General features: G+C 50.6%; 1 protein-coding gene across 1 annotated transcript in view; it reads left to right on the forward strand.

Moving 5' to 3' along the window:
• The window catches only part of ASPDH (aspartate dehydrogenase domain containing), a 113,053-nt gene extending 93,164 nt beyond the window's left edge, over nt 1–19,889 (forward strand). Inside the window, exons 3-7 of the mRNA XM_056553843.1 lie at nt 61–205; nt 4,030–4,114; nt 19,194–19,345; nt 19,523–19,692; nt 19,769–19,889. Coding sequence (XP_056409818.1) covers nt 61–205; nt 4,030–4,114; nt 19,194–19,345; nt 19,523–19,568 — 428 coding nt within the window. The 3' untranslated portion in view covers nt 19,569–19,692; nt 19,769–19,889. The remainder of the gene's footprint in view (nt 1–60; nt 206–4,029; nt 4,115–19,193; nt 19,346–19,522; nt 19,693–19,768) is intronic.
• Nucleotides 19,890–21,739: the final 1,850 nt, after the last annotated feature.

Below are 21,739 nucleotides of genomic sequence, written 5' to 3' on the forward strand. Positions count from 1 at the left end.
CATCCAAGGGTCCCAGAGGGTGAAGAATCTGCACTGTAACCTCATGTTGTGTCCCTCTAGGTGTTTATCTGGTGAATCAGATACAAAGAGAAGGAGACAAGAACAATGTGGAGATTGCGTTTGTTTGGAACAGGACAATGGAGAAGATGGAGAAGACAATAGAGTCCCATCTACAACTCCGAAACCTGGATGACTTTGAGAAACGGTAATTGAAAATGTCCAAAGAATTTATGGTAACAGTTTGGGGTGTTAGAGCGGCTGAGACCTCAGGGTCTCTTTGCCAGAACTATTTCCATTAAGCTCCAAGAGTAAATTATAGCATTAGGGTAGGTTCACATGGGCAGAAAATCCACCACAGCTTATACTTGCAGCAGGAAAATTGGTATAAACCCTCCCATGTGAACCTACCCTAGGACAACAGAATTGGTATAAACCCTCCCATGTGAACCTACCCTAGGACAACAGAATTGGTATAAACCCTCCATGTGAACCTACCCTAGGACAACAGAATTGGTATAAACCCTCCATGTGAACCTACCCTAGGACAACAGAATTGGTATAAACCCTCCATGTGAACCTACCCTAGGACAACAGAATTGGTATAAACCCTCCATGTGAACCTACCCTAGGACAACAGAATTGGTATAAACCCTCCCATGTGAACCTACCCTAGGACAACAGAATTGGTATAAACCCTCCCATGTGAACCTACCCTAGGACAACAGAATTGGTATAAACCCTCCATGTGAACCTACCCTAGGACAACAGAATTGGTATAAACCCTCCCATGTGAACCTACCCTAGGACAACAGAATTGGTATAAACCCTCCCATGTGAACCTACCCTAGGACAACAGAATTGGTATAAACCCTCCCATGTGAACCTACCCTAGGACAACAGAATTGGTATAAACCCTCCCATGTGAACCTACCCTAGGACAACAGAATTGGTATAAACCCTCCATGTGAACCTACCCTAGTACAACAGAATTGGTATAAACCCTCGATGTGAACCTACCCTAGGACAACAGAATTGGTATAAACCCTCCATGTGAACCTACCCTAGGACAACAGAATTGGTATAAACCCTCCCATGTGAACCTACCCTAGGACAACAGAATTGGTATAAACCCTCCCATGTGAACCTACCCTAGGACAACAGAATTGGTATAAACCCTCCATGTGAACCTACCCTAGGACAACAGAATTGGTATAAACCCTCCATGTGAACCTACCCTAGGACAACAGAATTGGTATAAACCCTCCCATGTGAACCTACCCTAGGACAACAGAATTGGTATAAACCCTCCCATGTGAACCTACCCTAGGACAACAGAATTGGTATAAATCCTCCATGTGAACCTACCCTAGGACAACAGAATTGGTATAAACCCTCCATGTGAACCTACCCTAGGACAACAGAATTGGTATAAACCCTCCCATGTGAACCTACCCTAGGACAACAGAATTGGTATAAATCCTCCATGTGAACCTACCCTAGGACAACAGAATTGGTATAAACCCTCCATGTGAACCTACCCTAGGACAACAGAATTGGTATAAACCCTCCCATGTGAACCTACCCTAGGACAACAGAATTGGTATAAACCCTCCCATGTGAACCTACCCTAGGACAACAGAATTGGTATAAACCCTCCATGTGAACCTACCCTAGTACAACAGAATTGGTATAAACCCTCCCATGTGAACCTACCCTAGGACAACAGAATTGGTATAAACCCTCCCATGTGAACCTACCCTAGGACAACAGAATTGGTATAAACCCTCCATGTGAACCTACCCTAGGACAACAGAATTGGTATAAACCCTCCCATGTGAACCTACCCTAGGACAACAGAATTGGTATAAACCCTCCCATGTGAACCTACCCTAGGACAACAGAATTGGTATAAACCCTCCATGTGAACCTACCCTAGGACAACAGAATTGGTATAAACCCTCCCGTGTGAACCTACCCTAGGACAACAGAATTGGTATAAACCCTCCCATGTGAACCTACCCTAGGACAACAGAATTGGTATAAACCCTCCCGTGTGAACCTACCCTAGGACAACAGAATTGGTATAAACCCTCCCGTGTGAACCTACCCTAGGACAACAGAATTGGTATAAACCCTCCCATGTGAACCTATCCTAGGACAACAGAATTGGTATAAACCCTCCATGTGAACCTACCCTAGTACAACAGAATTGGTATAAACCATCCATGTGAACCTACCCTAGTACAACAGAATTGGTATAAACCCTCCATGTGAACCTATCCTAGGACAACAGAATTGGTATAAAACCTCCATGTGAACCTACCCTAGGACAACAGAATTGGTATAAACCCTCCATGTGAACCTACCCTAGGACAACAGAATTGGTATAAACCCTCCATGTGAACCTACCCTAGGACAACAGAATTGGTATAAACCCTCCCATGTGAACCTACCCTAGGACAACAGAATTGGTATAAACCCTCCATGTGAACCTACCCTAGGACAACAGAATTGGTATAAACCCTCCCATGTAAACCTACCCTAGGACAACAGAATTGGTATAAACCCTCGATGTGAACCTACCCTAGGACAACAGAATTGGTATAAACCCTCCATGTGAACCTATCCTAGGACAACAGAATTGGTATAAACCCTCCATGTGAACCTACCCTAGTACAACAGAATTGGTATAAACCCTCCATGTGAACCTACCCTAGTACAACAGAATTGGTATAAACCCTCCATGTGAACCTACCCTAGTACAACAGAATTGGTATAAACCCTCCATGTGAACCTACCCTAGGACAACAGAATTGGTATAAACCCTCCATGTGAACCTATCCTAGGACAACAGAATTGGTATAAACCCTCCCATGTGGACCTACCCTAGGACAACAGAATTGGTATAAACCCTCCATGTGAACCTATCCTAGGACAACAGAATTGGTATAAACCCTCCATGTGAACCTACCCTAGGACAACAGAATTGGTATAAACCCTCCATGTGAACCTATCCTAGGACAACAGAATTGGTATAAACCCTCCATGTGAACCTACCCTAGGACAACAGAATTGGTATAAACCCTCCATGAGAACCTACCCTAGTACAACAGAATTGGTATAAACCCTCCCATGTGAACCTATCCTAGGACAACAGAATTGGTATAAACCCTCCATGTGAACCTACCCTAGTACAACAGAATTGGTATAAACCCTCCATGTGAACCTACCCTAGGACAACAGAATTGGTATAAACCCTTCCATGTGAACCTATCCTAGGACAACAGAATTGGTATAAACCCTCCATGTGAACCTACCCTAGTACAACAGAATTGGTATAAACCCTCCCATGTGAACCTACCCTAGGACAACAGAATTGGTATAAACCCTTCCATGTGAACCTATCCTAGGACAACAGAATTGGTATAAACCCTCCATGTGAACCTACCCTAGGACAACAGAATTGGTATAAACCCGCCCATGTGAACCTACTCTAGGACAACAGAATTGGTATAAACCCGCCTATGTGAACCTACCCTAGGACAACAGAATTGAGCCACACAGGGAACAATACCATCACTTCGGCCCATTGAACTCAGACTGTAGATTGTAGAGGCCTCCAGGATCAGCCACACTTCACGATCTCCACCATCGTGTCAAGGATAACCATGTAGTAGCCAGTTAGGAACATATCTCCCTTAACCCGCTACACTATCTAATACCCTAACCCTAAAGACATAAATAATTTATCAAGAAAGTGAACCTGCATGAAGTGCCAATGACTGGACAAGGCAGGTCACTGCTATAGCTTGTGATCTCCTGCTTCCTGCTTCACAGTTGTGATTAACAAAAGGTAGAGGGAGTTGGGGCAGGTGAGTACAACTTTAATGGTTAAGCCAGTCATGGTGCCTCATGGTGTCATGATGTCGTCATGGTGTAGGATGTCATGGTGTTATGATGTAGTCATGGTGTAGGATGAGGTTGTCTTCCATTGTGTTCAGTGCTCTGATGGAGAATATGTTTTTCCAGAGAAGCGGATCTGATTGTTGAGGTTGCACATCCTTCCATAACCAGAAAATACGGAGAACGCTTCTTATCTGCAGCAAACCTATTGGTAAGTTCCTCCTTAGCTCTAGGACACAAGGAGCCATGATGGTGTCCATTGTACAATCATCAGGAATCTCTCTGTCCAGCATTGGTTGTGCCCTCACAGAAGAAGATGACTGATGAGGTGAATGTCATCGTAAATCATTTCTATCATGATGGTTGGCGGCAGGATGTCCATCTTATAGCTGTCATGATGGCCGGCGGCAGGATGTCCATCTTATAGCTGTCATGATTTGGCGGCAGGATGTCCATCTCATAGCTGTCATGATGGTCGGCAGCAGGATGTCCATCTCATAGCTGTCATGATTTGGCGGCAGGATGTCCATCTGATAGCTGTCATGATGGTTGGCGGCAGGATGTCCATCTTATAGCTGTCATGATGGCCGGTGGCAGGATGTCCATCTTATAGCTGTCATGATTTGGCGGCAGGATGTCCATCTCATAGCTGTCATGATGGTCGGCAGCAGGATGTCCATCTCATAGCCGTCATGATGGTTGGCGGCAGGATGTCCATCTTATAGCTGTCATGATGGTCGGCGGCAGGATGTCCATCTTATAGCTGTCATGATGGTTGGTTTCAGGATGTCCATCTCATAGCTGTCATGATTTGGCGGCAGCAGGATGTCCATCTCATAGCTGTCATGATTTGGCGGCAGCAGGATGTCCATCTTATAGCTGTCATGATTTGGCGGCAGGATGTCCATCTCATAGCTGTCATGATTTGGTGGCAGGATGTCCATCTCATAGCTGTCATGATTTGGCGGCAGCAGGATGTCCATCTTATAGCTGTCATGATTTGGCGGCAGCAGGATGTCCATCTCAAAGCTGTCATGATTTGGCGGCAGCAGGATGTCCATCTTATAGCTGTCATGATTTGGCGGCAGGATGTCCATCTCATAGCTGTCATGATTTGGCGGCAGCAGGATGTCCATCTTATAGCTGTCATGATTTGGCGGCAGGATGTCCATCTCATAGCTGTCATGATTTGGCGGCAGCAGGATGTCCATCTCATAGCTGTCATGATTTGGCGGCAGCAGGATGTCCATCTTATAGCTGTCATGATTTGGCGGCAGGATGTCCATCTCATAGCTGTCATGATTTGGCGGCAGGATGTCCATCTCATAGCTGTCATGATTTGGCGGCAGCAGGATGTCCATCTTATAGCTGTCATGATTTGGCGGCAGGATGTCCATCTCTTAGCTGTCATGATTTGGCGGCAGCAGGATGTACATCTTATAGCTGTCATGATTTGGTGGCAGGATGTCCATCTCATAGCTGTCATGATTTGGCGGCAGCAGGATGTCCATCTTATAGCTGTCATGATTTGGCGGCAGCAGGATGTCCATCTCAAAGCTGTCATGATTTGGCGGCAGCAGGATGTCCATCTTATAGCTGTCATGATTTGGCGGCAGGATGTCCATCTCATAGCTGTCATGATTTGGCGGCAGTAGGATGTCCATCTCATAGCTGTCATGATTTGGCGGCAGGATGTCCATCTTATAGCTGTCATGATGGTTGGCGGCAGGATGTCCATCTCATAGCTGTCATGATTTGGCGGCAGCAGGATGTCCATCTCATAGCTGTCATGATTTGGCATCAGCAGGATGTCCATCTCATAGCTGTCATGATTTGGCGGCAGCAGGATGTCCATCTCATAGCTGTCATGATTTGGCGGCAGCAGGATGTCCATCTGATAGCTGTCATGATTTGGCGGCAGCAGGATGTCCATCTCATAGCTGTCATGATTTGGCGGCAGCAGGATGTCCATCTTATAGCTGTCATGATTTGGCGGCAGGATGTCCATCTCATAGCTGTCATGATTTGGTGGCAGGATGTCCATCTCATAGCTGTCATGATTTGGCGGCAGCAGGATGTCCATCTTATAGCTGTCATGATTTGGCGGCAGCAGGATGTCCATCTCAAAGCTGTCATGATTTGGCGGCAGCAGGATGTCCATCTTATAGCTGTCATGATTTGGCGGCAGGATGTCCATCTCATAGCTGTCATGATTTGGCGGCAGTAGGATGTCCATCTCATAGCTGTCATGATTTGGCGGCAGGATGTCCATCTTATAGCTGTCATGATGGTTGGCGGCAGGATGTCCATCTCATAGCTGTCATGATTTGGCGGCAGCAGGATGTCCATCTCATAGCTGTCATGATTTGGCATCAGCAGGATGTCCATCTCATAGCTGTCATGATTTGGCGGCAGCAGGATGTCCATCTCATAGCTGTCATGATTTGGCGGCAGCAGGATGTCCATCTCATAGCTGTCATGATTTGGCGGCAGCAGGATGTCCATCTCATAGCTGTCATGATTTGGCGGCAGCAGGATGTCCATCTTATAGCTGTCATGATTTGGCGGCAGCAGGATGTCCATCTTATAGCTGTCATGATTTGGCGGCAGCAGGATGTCCATCTTATAGCTGTCATGATTTGGCGGCAGGATGTCCATCTTATAGCTGTCATGATGGTCGGCGGCAGGATGTCCATCTCATAGCTGTCATGATTTGGCGGCAGCAGGATGTCCATCTTATAGCTGTCATGATTTGGCGGCAGGATGTCCATCTCATAGCTGTCATGATTTGGCGGCAGCAGGATGTCCATCTCATAGCTGTCATGATTTGGCGGCAGCAGGATGTCCATCTCATAGCTGTCATGATTTGGCGGCAGCAGGATGTCCATCTCATAGCTGTCATGATTTGGCGGCAGCAGGATGTCCATCTCATAGCTGTCATGATTTGGCGGCAGCAGGATGTCCATCTCATAGCTGTCATGATTTGGCGGCAGCAGGATGTCCATCTCATAGCTGTCATGATTTGGCGGCAGCAGGATGTCCATCTTATAGCTGTCATGATTTGGCGGCAAGATGTCCATCTCATAGCTGTCATGATTTGGCGGCAGCAGGATGTCCATCTTATAGCTGTCATGATTTGGCGGCAGGATGTCCATCTCATAGCTGTCATGATTTGGCGGCAGCAGGATGTCCATCTCATAGCTGTCATGATTTGGCGGCAGCAGGATGTCCATCTCATAGCTGTCATGATTTGGCGGCAGCAGGATGTCCATCTCATAGCTGTCATGATTTGGCGGCAGCAGGATGTCCATCTTATAGCTGTCATGATTTGGCGGCAGGATGTCCATCTCATAACCTGAGACCTTCATGGCACTTTCAGGAATATGTCTGATCGTGTTCGTCTTAAGGACAAGATTAAGGCTACGAGATTGATATCCTGTTGTCAGAACATTGTGACAGTAATTATATGAGAAACCCTCATCCTAAATGCGAACATGTCTCTGCCCCTCCAGATCAGCCTCACACTGCAGCGTAGTTCTAGAGCAGTGGTTCTTAACCTTATTGGAGGTGCTGAACCCCACCAGTTTCATATGCGCATTCACCGAACCCCTCTTAATTGGAAAAATAAAATATGATTTTTTCAAATTAAAATAGGAGGTATATATTTATACAAAACCATTAAGACACATTAGGCGCAGGCAGTGTTCCCCCCACACATTAGGCGCAGGCAGTGTTCCCCCACACATTAGGCGCAGGCAGTGCTCTCCCACACATTAGGCGCAGGCAGTGCTCTCCCACACATTAGGCGCAGGCAGTGCTCTCCCACACATTAGGCGCAGGCAGTGTTCCCCCCACACATTAGGCGCAGGCAGTGTTCCTCCACACATTAGGCGCAGGCAGTGTTCCTCCACACATTAGGTGCAGGCAGTGTTCCCCCACACATTAGGTGCAGGCAGTGTTCCCCCACACATTAGGTGCAGGCAGTGTTCCCCCCACACATTAGGCGCAGGCAGTGTTTTCCCAACACATTAGGCGCAGGCAGTGTTTTCCCAACACATTAGGCGCAGGCAGTGTTCCCCCACACATTAGGCGCAGGCAGTGCTCTCCCACACATTAGGCGCAGGCAGTGTTCCCCCACACATTAGGCGCAGGCAGTGCTCTCCCACACATTAGGCGCAGGCAGTGTTCCCCCCACACATTAGGCGCAGGCAGTGTTCCTCCACACATTAGGCGCAGGCAGTGTTCCTCCACACATTAGGTGCAGGCAGTGTTCCCCCACACATTAGGTGCAGGCAGTGTTCCCCCACACATTAGGTGCAGGCAGTGTTCCTCCACACATTAGGCGCAGGCAGTGTTCCTCCACACATTAGGTGCAGGCAGTGCTCTCCCACACATTAGGTGCAGGCAGTGTTCCCCCACACATTAGGTGCAGGCAGTGTTCCCCCACACATTAGGTGCAGGCAGTGTTCCCCCCACACATTAGGCGCAGGCAGTGTTCCTCCACACATTAGGCGCAGGCAGTGTTTTCCCAACACATTAGGCGCAGGCAGTGTTCTCCCACACATTAGGCGCAGGCAGTGTTCCCCCACACATTAGGTGCAGGCAGTGTTCCCCCCACACATTAGGCGCAGGCAGTGTTTTCCCAACACATTAGGCGCAGGCAGTGTTCCCCCACACATTAGGCGCAGGCAGTGTTCCCCCACACATTAGGCGCAGGCAGTGTTGTCCCTCACATTAGGCGCAGGCAGTGTTGTCCCTCACATTAGGCGCAGGCAGTGTTGTCCCTCACATTAGGCGCAGGCAGTGTTGTCCCTCACATTAGGCGCAGGCAGTGCTCTCCCACACATTAGGCGCAGGCAGTGTTCCTCCACACATTAGGCGCAAGCAGTGTTCCCCCCACACATTAGGCGCAAGCAGTGTTCCCCCCACACATTAGGCGCAGGCAGTGCTCTCCCACACATTAGGCGCAGGCAGTGTTCCTCCACACATTAGGCGCAAGCAGTGTTCCCCCCACACATTAGGCGCAAGCAGTGTTCCCCCCACACATTAGGCGCAGGCAGTGCTCTCCCACACATTAGGCGCAGGCAGTGTTCCCCCACACATTAGGCGCAGGCAGTGTTCCCCCCACACATTAGGCGCAAGCAGTGTTCCCCTCACACATTAGGTGCAGGCAGTGTTCCCCCACACATTAGGCGCAGGCAGTGCTCTCCCACACATTAGGTGCAGGCAGTGTTCCCCCCACACATTAGGCGCAGGCAGTGTTTCCCCACACATTAGGCGCAGGCAGTGTTCCCCCACACATTAGGCGCAGGCAGTGTTCCCCCCACACATTAGGTGCAGGCAGTGTTCCCCCACACATTAGGCGCAGGCAGTGTTCCCCCACACATTAGGTGCAGGCAGTGTTCCCCCCACACATTAGGCGCAGGCAGTGTTCCCCCACACATTAGGCGCAGGCAGTGTTTCCCCACACATTAGGCGCAGGCAGTGTTCCCCCACACATTAGGTGCAGGCAGTGCTCTCCCACACATTAGGCGCAGGCAGTGCTCTCCCACACATTAGGCGCAGGCAGTGTTCCCCCCACACATTAGGCGCAGGCAGTGTTCCCCCACACATTAGGCGCAGGCAGTGTTCCCCCACACATTAGGTGCAGGCAGTGTTCCCCCACACATTAGGCGCAGGCAGTGTTCCCCCACACATTAGGTGCAGGCAGTGTTCCCCCCACACATTAGGCGCAGGCAGTGTTCCCCCACACATTAGGCGCAGGCAGTGTTCCCCCCACACATTAGGCGCAGGCAGTGTTCCCCCCACACATTAGGTGCAGGCAGTGTTCCCCCACACATTAGGTGCAGGCAGTGTTCCCCCCACACATTAGGTGCAGGCAGTGTTTCCCCCACACATTAGGCGCAGGCAGTGTTTTCCCAACACATTAGGCGCAGGCAGTGTTCCCCCACACATTAGGCGCAGGCAGTGTTCCCCCCACACATTAGGTGCAGGCAGTGTTCCCCCCACACATTAGGCGCAGGCAGTGTTTTCCCAACACATTAGGCGCAGGCAGTGTTCCCCCACACATTAGGCGCAGGCAGTGTTCCCCCACACATTAGGCGCAGGCAGTGTTGTCCCTCACATTAGGCGCAGGCAGTGTTGTCCCTCACATTAGGCGCAGGCAGTGTTGTCCCTCACATTAGGCGCAGGCAGTGTTCCCCCACACATTAGGCGCAGGCAGTGTTCCTCCACACATTAGGCGCAAGCAGTGTTCCCCCCACACATTAGGCGCAAGCAGTGTTCCCCCCACACATTAGGCGCAGGCAGTGTTCCCCCACACATTAGGCGCAGGCAGTGTTCCCCCACACATTAGGCGCAGGCAGTGTTCTCCCACACATTAGGCGCAGGCAGTGTTCCTCCACACATTAGGCGCAAGCAGTGTTCCCCCCACACATTAGGCGCAAGCAGTGTTCCCCCCACACATTAGGCGCAGGCAGTGCTCTCCCACACATTAGGCGCAGGCAGTGTTCCCCCACACATTAGGCGCAAGCAGTGTTCCCCCCACACATTAGGCGCAAGCAGTGTTCCCCCCACACATTAGGCGCAGGCAGTGCTCTCCCACACATTAGGCGCAGGCAGTGTTCCCCCACACATTAGGCGCAGGCAGTGTTCCCCCCACACATTAGGCGCAAGCAGTGTTCCCCCACACATTAGGCGCAGGCAGTGCTCTCCCACACATTAGGCGCAGGCAGTGTTCCCCCACACATTAGGTGCAGGCAGTGTTCCCCCACACATTAGGCGCAGGCAGTGCTCTCCCACACATTAGGTGCAGGCAGTGTTCCCCCCACACATTAGGCCCAGGCAGTGTTTCCCCACACATTAGGCGCAGGCAGTGTTCCCCCACACATTAGGCGCAGGCAGTGTTCCCCCCACACATTAGGTGCAGGCAGTGTTCCCCCACACATTAGGCGCAGGCAGTGTTCCCCCACACATTAGGTGCAGGCAGTGTTCCCCCCACACATTAGGCGCAGGCAGTGTTCCCCCACACATTAGGCGCAGGCAGTGTTTCCCCACACATTAGGCGCAGGCAGTGTTCCCCCACACATTAGGTGCAGGCAGTGCTCTCCCACACATTAGGCGCAGGCAGTGCTCTCCCACACATTAGGCGCAGGCAGTGTTCCCCCCACACATTAGGTGCAGGCAGTGTTCCCCCACACATTAGGCGCAGGCAGTGTTCCCCCACACATTAGGTGCAGGCAGTGTTCCCCCACACATTAGGCGCAGGCAGTGTTCCCCCACACATTAGGTGCAGGCAGTGTTCCCCCCACACATTAGGCGCAGGCAGTGTTCCCCCACACATTAGGCGCAGGCAGTGTTCCCCCCACACATTAGGCGCAGGCAGTGTTCCCCCCACACATTAGGTGCAGGCAGTGTTCCCCCACACATTAGGTGCAGGCAGTGTTCCCCCCACACATTAGGCGCAGGCAGTGTTCCCCCTCACATTAGGTGCAGGCAGTGTTCCCCCCACACATTAGGTGCAGGCAGTGTTCCCCCCACACATTAGGTGCAGGCAGTGTTCCCCCCACACATTAGGCGCAGGCAGTGTTCCCCCTCACATTAGGTGCAGGCAGTGTTCCCCCCACACATTAGGCGCAGGCAGTGTTCCCCCTCACATTAGGTGCAGGCAGTGTTCCCCCACACATTAGGTGCAGGCAGTGTTCCCCCACACATTAGGTGCAGGCAGTGTTCCCCCACACATTAGGTGCAGGCAGTGTTCCCCCACACATTAGGCGCAGGCAGTGTTCCCCCCACACATTAGGTGCAGGCAGTGTTCCCCCCACACATTAGGTGCAGGCAGTGTTCCCCCACACATTAGGCGCAGGCAGTGTTCCCCCCACACATTAGGCGCAGGCAGTGTTCCCCCACACATTAGGTGCAGGCAGTGTTCTCCCACACATTAGGCGCAGGCAGTGTTCCCCCACACATTAGGCGCAGGCAGTGTTCCCCCACACATTAGGCGCAGGCAGTGTTTCCCCCACACATCAGGCGCAGGCAGTGTTCCCCCACACATTAGGTGCAGGCAGTGCTCTCCCACACATTAGGTGCAGGCAGTGTTCCCCCACACATTAGGCGCAGGCAGTGTTCCCCCCACACATTAGGCGCAGGCAGTGTTCCCCCCACACATTAGGTGCAGGCAGTGTTTCCCCCACACATCAGGCGCAGGCAGTGTTCCCCCACACATTAGGTGCAGGCAGTGTTCCCCCCACACATTAGGCGCAGGCAGTGTTCCCCCACACATTAGGCGCAGGCAGTGCTCTCCCACACATTAGGCGCAGGCAGTGTTCCCCCACACATTAGGCGCAGGCAGTGTTCCCCCCACACATTAGGCGCAGGCAGTGCTCTCCCACACATTAGGTGCAGGCAGTGTTCCCCCACACATTAGGTGCAGGCAGTGTTCCCCCACACATTAGGCGCAGGCAGTGTTCCCCCCACACATTAGGCGCAGGCAGTGCTCTCCCACACATTAGGTGCAGGCAGTGTTCTCCCACACATTAGGCGCAGGCAGTGTTCCCCCCACACATTAGGTGCAGGCAGTGTTCCCCCCACACATTAGGTGCAGGCAGTGTTCCCCCACACATTAGGCGCAGGCAGTGTTCCTCCACACATTAGGCGCAGGCAGTGTTCCCCCCACACATTAGGCGCAGGCAGTGTTCCCCCACACATTAGGCGCAGGCAGTGTTCCCCCACACATTAGGCGCAGGCAGTGTTCCCCCCACACATTAGGCGCAGGCAGTGTTCCCCCACACATTAGGCGCAGGCAGTGTTCCCCCACACATTAGGCGCAGGCAGTGTTCCCCCTCACATTAGGTGCAGGCAGTGTTCCCCCCACACATTAGGCGCAGGCAGTGTTCCCCCTCACATTAGGTGCAGGCAGTGTTCCCCCACACATTAGGCGCAGGCAGTGTTCCCCCACACATTAGGCGCAGGCAGTGTTCCCCCACACATTAGGTGCAGGCAGTGTTCCCCCACACATTAGGTGCAGGCAGTGTTCCCCCACACATTAGGTGCAGGCAGTGTTCCCCCCACACATTAGGTGCAGGCAGTGTTCCCCCCACACATTAGGCGCAGGCAGTGTTCCCCCTCACATTAGGTGCAGGCAGTGTTCCCCCCACACATTAGGCGCAGGCAGTGTTCCCCCACACATTAGGTGCAGGCAGTGTTTCCCCCACACATTAGGCGCAGGCAGTGTTCCCCCACACATTAGGCGCAGGCAGTGTTCCCCCCACACATTAGGCGCAGGCAGTGTTCCCCCACACATTAGGCGCAGGCAGTGTTCCCCCCACACATTAGGTGCAGGCAGTGTTCCCCCACACATTAGGCGCAGGCAGTGTTCCCCCCACACATTAGGCGCAGGCAGTGTTCCCCCACACATTAGGCGCAGGCAGTGTTCCCCCACACATTAGGCGCAGGCAGTGTTCCCCCACACATTAGGTGCAGGCAGTGTTCCCCCACACATTAGGTGCAGGCAGTGTTCCCCCACACATTAGGTGCAGGCAGTGTTCCCCCCACACATTAGGTGCAGGCAGTGTTCCCCCCACACATTAGGCGCAGGCAGTGTTCCCCCTCACATTAGGTGCAGGCAGTGTTCCCCCCACACATTAGGCGCAGGCAGTGTTCCCCCACACATTAGGTGCAGGCAGTGTTTCCCCCACACATTAGGCGCAGGCAGTGTTCCCCCACACATTAGGCGCAGGCAGTGTTCCCCCACACATTAGGCGCAGGCAGTGTTCCCCCACACATTAGGTGCAGGCAGTGTTCCCCCCACACATTAGGTGCAGGCAGTGCTCTCCCACACATTAGGTGCAGGCAGTGTTCCCCCACACATTAGGCGCAGGCAGTGTTCCCCCACACATTAGGCGCAGGCAGTGTTCCCCCACACATTAGGTGCAGGCAGTGTTCCCCCCACACATTAGGCGCAGGCAGTGTTCCCCCACACATTAGGCGCAGGCAGTGTTCCCCCACACATTAGGCGCAGGCAGTGTTCCCCCACACATTAGGCGCAGGCAGTGCTCTCCCACACATTAGGTGCAGGCAGTGTTCCCCCACACATTAGGCGCAGGCAGTGCTCTCCCACACATTAGGTGCAGGCAGTGTTCCCCCACACATTAGGCGCAGGCAGTGTTCCCCCACACATTAGGTGCAGGCAGTGTTCCCCCACACATTAGGCGCAGGCAGTGTTCCCCCACACATTAGGTGCAGGCAGTGTTCCCCCCACACATTAGGCGCAGGCAGTGTTCCCCCCACACATTAGGCGCAGGCAGTGTTCCCCCACACATTAGGTGCAGGCAGTGTTCCCCCACACATTAGGTGCAGGCAGTGTTCCCCCACACATTAGGTGCAGGCAGTGTTCCCCCACACATTAGGCGCAGGCAGTGTTCCCCCACACATTAGGCGCAGGCAGTGTTCCCCCCACACATTAGGTGCAGGCAGTGTCCCCCCACACATTAGGCGCAGGCAGTGTCCCCCCACACATTAGGCGCAGGCAGTGTTCCCCCACACATTAGGTGCAGGCAGTGTTCCCCCACACATTAGGCGCAGGCAGTGTTCCCCCCACACATTAGGTGCAGGCAGTGTCCCCCCACACATTAGGCGCAGGCAGTGTTCCCCCACACATTAGGCGCAGGCAGTGTTCCCCCACACATTAGGCGCAGGCAGTGTTCCCCCACACATTAGGCGCAGGCAGTGTTCCCCCACACATTAGGCGCAGGCAGTGTCCCCCCACACATTAGGCGCAGGCAGTGTTCCCCCACACATTAGGTGCAGGCAGTGTTCCCCCACACATTAGGCGCAGGCAGTGTTCCCCCACACATTAGGCGCAGGCAGTGTTCCCCCACACATTAGGCGCAGGCAGTGTTCCCCCACACATTAGGCGCAGGCAGTGTTCCCCCACACATTAGGCGCAGGCAGTGTTCCCCCACACATTAGGCGCAGGCAGTGTTCCCCCACACATTAGGCGCAGGCAGTGTTCCCCCACACATTAGGCGCAGGCAGTGTTCCCCCACACATTAGGCGCAGGCAGTGTTCCCCCACACATTAGGCGCAGGCAGTGTTCCCCCCACACATTAGGCGCAGGCAGTGTTCCCCCACACATTAGGCGCAGGCAGTGTTCCCCCACACATTAGGCGCAGGCAGTGTTCCCCCACACATTAGGTGCAGGCAGTGTTCCCCCCACACATTAGGTGCAGGCAGTGCTCTCCCACACATTAGGTGCAGGCAGTGTTCCCCCACACATTAGGCGCAGGCAGTGTTCCCCCACACATTAGGCGCAGGCAGTGTTCCCCCACACATTAGGTGCAGGCAGTGTTCCCCCCACACATTAGGCGCAGGCAGTGTTCCCCCACACATTAGGCGCAGGCAGTGTTCCCCCACACATTAGGCGCAGGCAGTGTTCCCCCACACATTAGGCGCAGGCAGTGCTCTCCCACACATTAGGTGCAGGCAGTGTTCCCCCACACATTAGGCGCAGGCAGTGCTCTCCCACACATTAGGTGCAGGCAGTGTTCCCCCACACATTAGGCGCAGGCAGTGTTCCCCCACACATTAGGTGCAGGCAGTGTTCCCCCACACATTAGGCGCAGGCAGTGTTCCCCCACACATTAGGTGCAGGCAGTGTTCCCCCCACACATTAGGCGCAGGCAGTGTTCCCCCCACACATTAGGCGCAGGCAGTGTTCCCCCACACATTAGGTGCAGGCAGTGTTCCCCCACACATTAGGTGCAGGCAGTGTTCCCCCACACATTAGGTGCAGGCAGTGTTCCCCCACACATTAGGCGCAGGCAGTGTTCCCCCACACATTAGGCGCAGGCAGTGTTCCCCCCACACATTAGGTGCAGGCAGTGTCCCCCCACACATTAGGCGCAGGCAGTGTCCCCCCACACATTAGGCGCAGGCAGTGTTCCCCCACACATTAGGTGCAGGCAGTGTTCCCCCACACATTAGGCGCAGGCAGTGTTCCCCCCACACATTAGGTGCAGGCAGTGTCCCCCCACACATTAGGCGCAGGCAGTGTTCCCCCACACATTAGGCGCAGGCAGTGTTCCCCCACACATTAGGCGCAGGCAGTGTTCCCCCACACATTAGGCGCAGGCAGTGTTCCCCCACACATTAGGCGCAGGCAGTGTCCCCCCACACATTAGGCGCAGGCAGTGTTCCCCCACACATTAGGTGCAGGCAGTGTTCCCCCACACATTAGGCGCAGGCAGTGTTCCCCCACACATTAGGCGCAGGCAGTGTTCCCCCACACATTAGGCGCAGGCAGTGTTCCCCCACACATTAGGCGCAGGCAGTGTTCCCCCACACATTAGGCGCAGGCAGTGTTCCCCCACACATTAGGCGCAGGCAGTGTTCCCCCACACATTAGGCGCAGGCAGTGTTCCCCCACACATTAGGCGCAGGCAGTGTTCCCCCACACATTAGGCGCAGGCAGTGTTCCCCCACACATTAGGCGCAGGCAGTGTTCCCCCCACACATTAGGCGCAGGCAGTGTTCCCCCACACATTAGGCGCAGGCAGTGTTCCCCCACACATTAGGCGCAGGCAGTGTTCCCCCCACACATTAGGTGCAGGCAGTGTTCCCCCACACATTAGGTGCAGGCAGTGTTCCCCCACACATTAGGTGCAGGCAGTGTTCCCCCACACATTAGGTGCAGGCAGTGTTCCCCCACACATTAGGTGCAGGCAGTGTTCCCCCACACATTAGGTGCAGGCAGTGTTCCCCCACACATTAGGCGCAGGCAGTGTTCCCCCACACATTAGGCGCAGGCAGTGTTCCCCCACACATTAGGCGCAGGCAGTGTTCCCCCACACATTAGGCGCAGGCAGTGTTCCCCCACACATTAGGCGCAGGCAGTGTTCCCCCCACACATTAGGCGCAGGCAGTGTTCCCCCACACATTAGGCGCAGGCAGTGTTATATACAGCTGTGTATGTGACATGTCAATAGTGCGACAGCCTTTATGATTGGTTGGATGGCGATCAGAGGGCGGTATTCATGGGTGGATGTAGCCCATAAATATTGAGCAGATTACCTGAGCAGGTTGATGCCCTCCTGAGGACGTTACTGTTGTAACGAAACATGTGGTGGGGGCAGGGTTAGTTTTTACTAATTAATCCCATTAGTGTGGATGGACCTTCAGGCCGCGGGTGGTTGATAGATTGCAAAACAGAGACCACTGAGGTCGTTATTACACATTATTATACATTGATATACACACCACCGGATTGTGTTTTTAAGTGACTCTTTCTCTTTTAATAAAGCTTAATAAAAGCAAAGTTTTAGGGGTGGGAGCTTAATAAGGGTATTTGTGACCAAGGGTTATCCCTTGGCCAATCGGTTTTTAGTCTATTGATCCTGTCCCATCCTGGGGATTTATTTGATGTGTGTATTATTACTCTCCAGACTCTAGTGACTGTAACCTGTAATATTATTACTCTCCAGACTCTAGTGACCATAACCTGTATTATTATTACTCTCCAGACTCTAGTGACTATAACCTGTAATATTATTACTCTCCAGACTCTAGTGACTATAACCTGTAATATTATTACTCTCCAGACTCTAGTGACTATAACCTGTAATATTATTACTCTCCAGACTCTAGTGACTATAACCTGTAATATTATTACTCTCCAGACTCTAGTGACTATAACCTGTAATATTATTACTCTCCAGACTCTAGGGACTGTAACCTGTAATATTATTACTCTCCAGACTCTAGTGACTGTAACCTGTAATATTATTACTCTAGTGACTGTAATATTATTACTCTAGTGACTATAACCTGTAATATTATTACTCTCCAGACTCTAGTGACTATAACCTGTAATATTATTACTCTCCAGACTCTAGTGACCATAACCTGTATTATTATTACTCTCCAGACTCTAGTGACTGTAACCTGTAATATTATTACTCTCCAGACTCTAGTGACCATAACCTGTAATATTATTACTCTCCAGACTCTAGTGACTGTAACCTGTAATATTATTACTCTCCAGACTCTAGTGACCATAACCTGTAATATTATTACTCTCCAGACTCTAGTGACTGTAACCTGTAATATTATTACTCTCCAGACTCTAGTGACTATAACCTGTAATATTATTACTCTCCAGACTCTAGTGACTATAACCTGTAATATTATTACTCTCCAGACTCTAGTGACTATAACCTGTAATATTATTACTCTCCAGACTCTAGTGACTATAACCTGTAATATTATTACTCTCCAGACTCTAGTGACTATAACCTGTAATATTATTACTCTCCAGACTCTAGTGACTATAACCTGTAATATTATTACTCTCCAGACTCTAGGGACTGTAACCTGTAATATTATTACTCTCCAGACTCTAGGGACTGTAACCTGTAATATTATTACTCTCCAGACTCTACTGACTATATAACCTGTAATATTATTACTCTCCAGACTCTAGTGACTATAACCTGTATTATTATTACTCTCCAGACTCTAGGGACTATAACCTGTAATATTATTACTCTCCAGACTCTATAACCTGTAATATTGTTACTCTCCAGACTCTAGTGACTATAACCTGTAATATTATTACTCTCCAGACTCTAGTGACTATAACCTGTAATATTATTACTCTCCAGACTCTAGGGACTATAACCTGTAATTATTACTCTCCAGACTCTAGGGACTATAACCTGTAATATTACTACTCTCCAGACTCTAGGGACTATAACCTGTAATATTATTACTCTCCAGACTCTATAACCTGTAATATTATTACTCTCCAGACTCTAGTGACTATAACCTGTAATATTATTACTCTCCAGACTCTAGGGACTATAACCTGTAATATTATTACTCTCCAGACTCTAGTGACTATAACCTGTAATATTATTACTCTCCAGACTCTAGGGACTATAACCTGTAATTATTACTCTCCAGACTCTAGTGACTATAACCTGTAATATTACTACTCTCCAGACTCTAATGACTGTAACCTGTAATATTATTACTCTCCAGACTCTAGTGACTAACCTGTAATATTACTCTAATGACTAACCTGTAACATTATTCCTCTCCAGACTCTAGTGACTATAACCTGTAATATTACTCTAATGACTGTAACCTGTAATATTATTACTATCCAGACTCTAGTGACTATAAACTGTAATATTACTCTAATGACTATAACCTGTAATATTATTACTCTAGTGACTATAACCTGTAATATTATTACTCTAGTAACTGTAACCTGTAATATTATTACTCTCCAGACTCTAGTGACCATAACCTGTATTATTACTCTACTGGCTATAACCTGCCACACACAGAGCCCAGGCTTTGCCCATCCCAAGAAAACCTCCATAGCCAATCAGAACAGTCCTTCACAATCTGCAAACTATGTTGTTGCTCTCAGCACCTTCCTGTAAGTGGCATCCTTTAGTCCTCAGGGACTATGGCCCTCTATTATTTCACCGCAGGGTTTATGGCTTTACCACAGGAGGAACCAGATTACTTGGTCCATCCTCACCACCCTAAGAGAAAGTCTTCATGGAACCATCTTGATTTAAGTTTACGACTTTTCATTCCATTGTCTCCTAAGATTCCATGGAGAACAACACCTTGGGCAGGATGATCCCAGAGACTGATCTCTATCACAGTCCACATTCCATAGTCCACCTAAGTGTACAGTATATAGTATTATACCGATGTGGTCTACGGATGCTTCCAATAGATATGGCCACTGTGACCAAGGTAACGTGTGACTCCCAGGTGAGGAATGAGCAGGTTGCCATCTTTGTCATTTTGGAGGTGGAGGCAGCAGATACATGTTCTCCTTATTTTCTAGGTTGGATCCCCCACGGCATTAGCCAATGAAGACACTGAGAGGAGACTTAGAGAAAAAGCCAAGCTGTCTGGTTACACACTGTATATTCCTAGCGGGGCATTGTGGGGTGGAGAAGACATCATGAAAATGGCTGACAGAGGAACCCTCAGTGTAAGTTCTCTAAAGACATGGGTCAGGGCAGCAAAACCCTGCATTGTACTGAGCCAAGTCTTCTGTAACAGGGGGTGGTGCTAATGGAAAGGTCAAGGTTGAAAATGTCTTGGTAGCTATGAATTAGCATTAACCCCTCATATAAAACTTAAAGTGTAGCTAAACATTCACAACTTTTAAAATGTCAGAGACCAGTGGGGTCCGCCAGCTGAAACCCCCACCGAGCACTAGAACAAAGTGATAAAAGCCCTCCTCTCAGAAGTCCCACATGGACCCAGTGATCATCTCATAGGATCAGAGGAGGAAAGCCAAGAACATGGAGAACAGACAGTGATCACCTCATAGGATCAGAGGAAGAAAGCCAAGAACATGGAGAACAGACAGTGATCACCTCATAGGATCAAGGAAAGCCAAGAACATGGAGAACAGACAGTGATCACCTCATAGGATCAAGGAAAGCCAAGAACATGGAGAACAGACACAGTGATCACCTCATAGGATCAGAGGAGGAAAGCCAAGAACATGGAGAACAGACACAGTGATCACCTCATAGGATCAGAGGAAGAAAGCCAAGAACATGGAGAACAGACACAGTCATCACCTCATAAGATCAGAGGAAGAAAGCCAAGAACATGGAGAACAGACAGTGATCACCTCATAGGATCAAGGAAAGCCAAGAACATGGAGAACAGACACAGTGATCACCTCATAGGATCAAGGAAAGCCAAGAACATGGAGAACAGACAGTGATCACCTCATAGGATCAGAGGAGGAAAGCCAAGAACATGGAGAACAGACACAGTGATCACCTCATAGGATCAAGGAAAGCCAAGAACATGGAGAACAGACACAGTGATCACCTCATAGGATCAAGGAAAGCCAAGAACATGGAGAACAGACACAGTGATCACCTCATAGGATCAAGGAAAGCCAAGAACATGGAGAACAGACACAGTGATCACCTCATAGGATCAGAGGAAGAAAGCCAAGAACATGGAGAACAGACAGTGATCACCTCATAGGATAAAGGAAAGCCAAGAACATGGAGAACAGACAGTGATCACCTCAAAGGATAAAGGAAAGCTAAGAACATGGAGAACAGACAGTGATCACCTCATAGGATCAAGGAAAGCCAAGAACATGGAGAACAGACAGTGATCACCTCATAGGATCAAGGAAAGCCAAGAACATGGAGAACAGACAGTGATCACCTCATAGGATAAAGGAAAGCCAAGAACATGGAGAACAGACACAGTGATCACCTCATAGGATCAGAGGAGGAAAGCCAAGAACATGGAGAACAGACACAGTCATCACCTCATAGGATCAAGGAAAGCCAAGAACATGGAGAACAGACACAGTCATCACCTCATAGGATCAAGGAAAGCCAAGAACATGGAGAACAGACACAGTCATCACCTCATAGGATCAAGGAAAGCGAAGAACATGGAGAACAGACAGTGATCACCTCATAAGATCAGAGGAGGAAAGCCAAGAACATGGAGAACAGACACAGTGATCACCTCATAAGATCAGAGGAGGAAAGCCAAGAACATGGAGAACAGACAGTGATCACCTCATAGGATCAGAGGAAGAAAGCCAAGAACATGGAGAACAGACAGTGATCACCTCATAGGATCAAGGAAAGCCAAGAACATGGAGAACAGACACAGTGATCACCTCATAGGATCAAGGAAAGCCAAGAACATGGAGAACAGACACAGTGATCACCTCATAGGATCAAGGAAAGCCAAGAACATGGAGAACAGACACAGTGATCACCTCATAGGATCAGAGGAGGAAAGCCAAGAACATGGAGAA

Source organism: Hyla sarda, unplaced genomic scaffold, assembly GCF_029499605.1.
Source record: "Hyla sarda isolate aHylSar1 unplaced genomic scaffold, aHylSar1.hap1 scaffold_404, whole genome shotgun sequence".
NCBI lineage: Eukaryota > Metazoa > Chordata > Amphibia > Anura > Hylidae > Hyla > Hyla sarda.